This window comes from Bidens hawaiensis, unplaced genomic scaffold, assembly GCF_021521415.1.
Source record: "Bidens hawaiensis isolate Kalapana, Puna unplaced genomic scaffold, B.hawaiensis_p1.1 tig00041895_1, whole genome shotgun sequence".
Taxonomy (NCBI): domain Eukaryota; kingdom Viridiplantae; phylum Streptophyta; class Magnoliopsida; order Asterales; family Asteraceae; genus Bidens; species Bidens hawaiensis.
In genome coordinates this window covers 63,948-70,698 of record NW_027497432.1, presented here as the reverse complement: position 1 = coordinate 70,698, position 6,751 = coordinate 63,948, and the positions used below count along the sequence as shown (strand labels likewise).

General features: G+C 33.8%; 1 protein-coding gene across 2 annotated transcripts; it reads right to left on the bottom strand.

Moving 5' to 3' along the window:
• Positions 1 to 1,859: 1,859 nt before the first annotated feature.
• Positions 1,860 to 6,058, bottom strand: LOC143593302 (long chain base biosynthesis protein 1-like). 2 transcript variants are annotated; one of them, XM_077072971.1, is made up of 13 exons: positions 6,040 to 6,058; positions 5,240 to 5,479; positions 5,059 to 5,153; positions 4,899 to 4,990; positions 4,310 to 4,403; positions 4,170 to 4,242; positions 3,916 to 4,048; positions 3,668 to 3,842; positions 3,364 to 3,504; positions 2,754 to 2,849; positions 2,407 to 2,548; positions 2,201 to 2,328; positions 1,860 to 2,120 (listed from the first exon to the last, which is right to left on the bottom strand). In XM_077072971.1, exons 2-13 carry the CDS (start codon positions 5,361 to 5,363, stop codon positions 1,950 to 1,952), a joined length of 1,464 nt encoding a protein of 487 aa, XP_076929086.1. In that variant the 5' UTR covers positions 5,364 to 5,479; positions 6,040 to 6,058; the 3' UTR covers positions 1,860 to 1,949. The 2 variants fall into 2 exon arrangements, with proteins under 2 accessions (XP_076929086.1, XP_076929087.1); XM_077072972.1 differs by having other exon boundaries at positions 5,240 to 5,383; positions 6,040 to 6,051.
• Between the last annotated feature and the right edge of the window lie 693 nt (positions 6,059 to 6,751).

Below are 6,751 nucleotides of genomic sequence, written 5' to 3'. Positions count from 1 at the left end.
ATCAACATAAGGTCTCGGGTCCTTCAGTTACTTTGGCATTTGGAAAGACTACTTGATGTTTCACCCAAAATGGGGCCTGGTTTTGGATGCAGCCTTGAATACTACCGAGATGCCTCGACCGGGGGTAGAAGAAGCAAGGGCAAGAGAAGGGGGAAATGGGTCGCTTCGTCGTCGAATGCCGAAATGGAAACTCAATTCAAAGAAATGAACTCTCGACTCCAAGATTTACACGAACTTGGAACCCAACGACTTAAAGTAAATTTGGACGCCGTCGAACTACTTAGAAGGAATGAAATGGACAAAGACATCGAGATTTTATCAAGCAAGCTAACCGAAGATGAACCGAGAGTCCGATCTCTAAAAGCCGCTCGACAAGCGAAAATTTTAGAAAAATATCACATGTAGTTTTATTAGTATTATTTATGTATTTTTTTTTTTAATTTGATGTATTTTTTTTATTTTAATTTAGTTTTTATTTGGAAGTTTAATGTAGTTTTTAAATTTTAATGTTGTCTTTTAATTTTATGTTTAATTATTTAAATGAATTATTATTTAAGAAACAAATAAAATTAATAGTGACTGGGCGACACGTGGCACATAACGCCTGGGGGTGGAGAGTTATGACTACACCCTGTTTTTGTAAAAAAACATAACTCCGACTGGGCATCACGTGGCGAATAATGCCTGGGGTGTAGAGTTATGACTACTCATGGTCTTATAATCAATTTTTTCCTTCTTCAATGGTGAGGGTCCAAGAATGGTTGTCATAGTATCATAACGCATTGATTATCTTTTGTCCAAAAGGTGTTGAATCAAGTTTTGCCGCCTTCAATGGTGAGGGTTCAAGAATGGTTGTTATATCTATATCAAGTTTCATAAGGCATTCGTTAAGTTTCATAACGCATCGATAGCTGATATCAATATGTATAGCTTGAAATTTCCTAAAATCGTTTCATAAACTTTGTGCAAATAGCTAGATACCGAGTGTATCACACTTGCTATGCAAATCAACTGCTTGTAAACATAATTGTATATAATAATCCCAATTTTCAAACTCCTCTTATATACAAATATCGTGATACCATAACTATCGAGCAAAGACATCAACTGCAAGCAAACAAAGCTAAGCCCAAGAAAACACAAAGATACCCAATTATAATTTTAATTTGAAAATACATAGGATTAGAGAGAGATATATATCAGTACAACCCAACTTGTTGACCTGTTTAAAAAGGTCAACTCATAGCATCATGTTAAATGTGTCAAAACTTTACTAATAATTACATTACATATGTAGCCGGTATACTTTTGGGATGTACATAAATGTGTAATTGTCGTCTTGGTGTATTCATTAGCTTCCGTAAGCATACCTGCAATGTTTTTTTTTTTTTTAGATTGTATAATATAACTAAAGGTATGAAGTGGACCAACATCACAAAATTAAACTGCTGTAAGCAAAGGGGTAACTTTTGTTATTTGGCAACAGTATGAATTACACTTCTGCTGAAAGTAAATCAAAATGTCCACCTTTATAACAAACCTAGTTTAAATTTTGCGTATATGACATTTTGACCCAAAGTCGGACTGTAGCAGCATAAAAATGAGCATTGCTACAAGGCAGTCTTAGTTTGGATGACGTAACAGCAGGCCCAACTAATGTGAACTGCATTTATTCTTACAAATTACAATTTGACATCTTTTTTCCGTTTAGATTACCATAAACTTAGCTCACATAGTAACAATAATATTTTAACCAGGACGTGTTCAGGTTTGATCAGATGTAAGCAAAAGCATATGACATTAAATAAATTAACCATGTTTACAAGACAAAACCAGACATGCATATGAACAACACCAACTAGCAAATGCCAAGAAATTAAATGAACAATGGCTAAAAATATGAAGAAACAATTCTTTGAATTTTTCTTTCACACAATAGGAGGCGCTTTTTAATCCGTGAATATTGAAGCCGCAACGCTCTTCAACGATTCACACGCTTTCTGCAGATCAGCTTCCGTGTGAGTAGCTGACACATATATTCTAATCCCGACAGGAAGATTGCATTTATCCACAAACGACCTTTTTGAACTTGTCACAAAAACCGAGTGTTCCTGTAGTACCTGCAATCACACCAATTTTCTCACGCAACTTATGACTTGTACCGTACAACACAAAATGCATACTAATTGTAAACCCTTACCCGGTCAGCAAGATCTTCAAGTAACTGAAGATCACTCTTCAACGACCCCGTGGATTTTTTAAGCCGGAGGAATACAAGGGGTGATAATATATCATTTGCAAGTTCAAGACCTTGTATTCCTAACAATCCTGCATTTGTAAAACATCAGACTAGAATGCTTTCATATTATTAAGGTCTAATGAATCATTCATGAAAGTAATAATAACCTGCACTTAATAATTTGGAATTGTCTCGTAACTTTGTTATGAGTTGCGGGTTTTCTTCTATGACATTAATAGCAGTAACTGCAGCACTTGCTAAGTATGGAGGAAGAGATGCAGAAAACACATAGCCTGAGCTGCTGAGGCGCTACAAAAACATAACATCTTAAAATAAGACAAGATCCCATGTTAAAATATTTTGAATTATGCAGTGTTTTGTCTCAGAATCTGATGCATTGATTGGTTCTTTTTTTAAATAAACAGATCCATAATCAATTTTGAAATATAATAAAGAAGTATTGACCTTAAATGTCAGACATGTTGGTTTTAAGTTGATATAATGTAGTGCTTACTTGGTGATCAACAACTCTGTGACTCCCGGTGCAAAATCCGCCTTCTGAGGCCAATGCATGTCCCATAGCAGCAGTTATTATATCTATCTTATCAACCTACAGCAGTAAGACCAATATCACCCTTCTTACTTAAAATCAAATATACATGTATATGTATGTGTATAATGCTAAAATCCCACAGTCTAACAAGTGTAGGAAGTTGTCACATGTTCCAAAGGGGTGTGGGTAAATGTGTCCAAAAAAATACATGTCTGGGCGTGAACAATCAAATTATGACGGTTTTGAAACTTTGACACATTAAAAATCTTACCACACCCTTACTAATATCCCGAGACACCGTTAAACGCACCCAGTTCAATCACTTTAAAAGAGTGTTACAATAAAAAAATATAATGACGCATAAAAGTTATTTAAGTTTTAAAAAATGGCAGAATGAAAGGAAGTCAGCAATTGGTGCCTATCACCCTTTTACCCCTCCTTGCCATATATCACATAAAGATGACAGACACACACACACACATACATACACACGCACATACATATGAGAGACACACACACACACACACACACACACATATATATATATATGAGAGAGAGAGAGAGAGAGTACCGGAACTTGGTAGTGTTCAGTTAAACCTCGACCAGATTTGCCAAGCACACCAAACGAGTTGCTTTCATCTAACAAAACACGAAACTTGTACTTCTCCTTAAGTTGGATAATCTCATCAAGTGGAGCAATTTGACCAGAATTCTGCATATTTCAATAACTTATATCAAACATCATAATGAATCAGAGTCTTTATTTGTAATGTTCATTTTTAGTTTGATATGAGCCCATATGAACCAACTGCTCAACTTAGACAGAAGTGAGTTTAACTGTTTTAAGAATTATAAGCACGATCAACTAGAAATACCTGGTACACAGCTTCCACAACAATGTAACGTCTCAGTTTCTTAGCTCGCTTATTGTCTTGAGTTACTTTCTCAAGTGTACTCTGTAGAGACTGCATGTCGTTATGCTTAAAGTATACAATCGTGCTTCTTGACAAATATAATCCATTTTGTATTCCCCAGTGCACACCTTCATCTCTAAAAATACCAAAGTGAACTTGTTAAATTTAGCAAATAATTAAAAATAAAATAGAAAAATAATACGACTTACACAACAATGATGTCTCCTTTTTTACAAAAAGCTGGAATTGCACTAAACATAGTTGACAGCCCATAAGAATATAGTATGGAATCAGGAGTTCCCAAAAACTCTGCTATTTTCTTTTCACAGTCAAGGTGAACATCTATACAATTAGATAAAGTTAAAGCATTATATAGTATGTAGTTGACTTCAAAAACAAACAAGTACTTGAAATTAAGTTTAATAAGAAAATTATTTGTGTCACCAATAGAATAGGTTTGTACCAATGGTTCCGTAAAACTGACGGGGTCCACAAGAACCGACACCGTATTTCTCTAGTGAGGATGTACATGAATCCTGTCATATTAATTTATATAAATAAAACTATACGTAAACAAGTAAACTATGGGGGTGGGTTACTGACAAGTAACTTCTCATGATCCATTAATCCTAAATAATTTGCTGAAGCAAAGTTAACCACTTCTTTGCCATTGATTATTGCGTGAGGTCCTGCAGCACTGAAAGTAATCCAACAGTTATAATGAATTGATAACGTATTTGTATTATGCGAGTATATAGATGCCAAGTCTAATTTTCATATGTCACATGAACAAATCACAAGCATCAACATTTTCATTTTTATTTTGTGTATAAAAAAAAGGATAACGAAGGTAAACTGTGTGAAGAAGCTTCATCAAGTAAAGCCAATGACTTTTTATTATTCATATTTCTATAACATTTTTCAATACATTTGAACATATATAGTGGTTGTGGTTATCAAGAATCCTAATACAGTTCATGATCGAAGTATCATAACAATGAATATGAAAATAATTTGACTCCAAAAGTCAAAGGTATCTTTTGTTTTAGCATCTTGGCCCTAAAAGTGAAAGGTAGTTATGTAGATATTATGTCTATATATGCATGTACATAGAGGTGGAATGGTGGATGTACTCACACATATTATGTCTATGTATATATGTCTATATGTGTGTCGAGAGAGAAAGAGAGACCTTGATAATACTGGAACTTCCTTTTTCATCTCTTCAGTTACAGGTGGTATAAGAGACTCTGGTACCCATTCATCACACAGCTCATCAATCTCCTATAAACATCAGAAACAAAATTAAAAGAGTCAAAATGAAACATCAAGTAAACAAAAAAAAGTCAAACCTTTGTTGTTAAAGGGCGTTTAGGTGGCTTGTAACTCTTCTGAGATAGTAAGAAGATGATAACTACTAAAAGTAAACCTTCCACAAACAGATGGCCTATAAGTCAACACAAAAAAAAAGTCAACCTCAGCGTCATAACTTTACTGGTACCAATTAACAAAAACCTCGATAACAAAACATACCTCCAATGTGTACCCCGAAAACAACAGCGCGGGCAAACGGTACATCATATGCAAATGTGATCGATTCAGATACATTTTTCAACAAACCCGTGAAAGCTCTTGGAACATAGTTTGCTAAATCCATATTGCCATTACTTTACACAACTAATATCGCATGCACACAACACGCCGCCTTTTTTAGTGCATTACGCCTCAAAAATATCTCTAGATCCAAATTCCTGTCGGCAAGTTTATTACAAGCTACGGACCAAAGGAACCGTATAAACATGCAACGTCGTTAGTATATATATATATATAAAGTGTTGAGGACACAATAACATGTTAAATAACAAAATAATTCTTGTATAGTTTAAACTTTCAACTAGGGGTGCAAACGACTAGGCTCGAGCGGGGCTCAAACTTTAGCTCGCCTCGTTTACTATTAACTAATTAATTTGATATTCTTGTTTCAATTATTATATATTTATGTATAACATAATAGATACTAATTAGCATTAATAGTTAAAATAAAAAATATAAATATGATAGGCATGTTTAGCTGGATAAGAGTCGTTTATTATATAAGGGTCGGGTAGTTTCAAGACAGACTTTTTATGAATAATTATTATAAGTGAATGAACCCTAACAAGTAACAATAGTTGAACTGAAATGATAAATAACAAGTTTCCAGATCCAAAGTGTTAAAGTTTAATTCATTTAATTTGGAATTGGATTTTTGTTGAAGATTACTACTAACAGTGTGAATGATGAGATTGGGATTAATCTGGAAGGTTTAATAATATAATTAAGCTTACGCTTACTCCGTGTGGAATGGATCGAATCGTAAGAAGAAGCCGGATTCGAGGAAGAATCAATCCTCCTCCTCCTCCTCCTCCTCCTGCTGCTGCTGCAATGGCAGTGTAATTTGATGTGAGATTTTGGATCCTAACTGGGTTTATGTTCAAAATAATATGAACCTCACCATTTTATTTTCATGGATTATTATTATTATCTGTTTTTAATTAATTGTGGCATATACAGACACAAGGCTTTATGTTGTGTGACTGATAATGTATACTTAGGAGCCGTCTTATTCGGCAACAAGTTCATTTATACTACGATATAGCCCGTGCTACACATAAACATAATAAATTTAAACAATAAATTCATGCATAACTAAGTTATTTAATAAATGTGAACTTAAATTTAATTTTCATATTCCAAAGAGTTTAGAAGATAATCAAAATTTGACTCATAGTTCTCACACTCTAACAACCATTTTATCTTCTCGCTAACTTCATTTTCCAAATCCAAATGTGCCCTTTCTTTTCTAACATTAGCAAGATTCAAGTGATTCAAATCTCTTAAAAGAAATATAGATTCTAATATTGATTTAGGATAGTGCCCGTGTTACACGCGGTAGAACATATTTAAAACATAAATATATGTAACATAATATAAATTTAATCAAATCTAAATGTTGTACTTATAAATAAATGATATATTTCAATATTATGTCCAAATGATAGTATT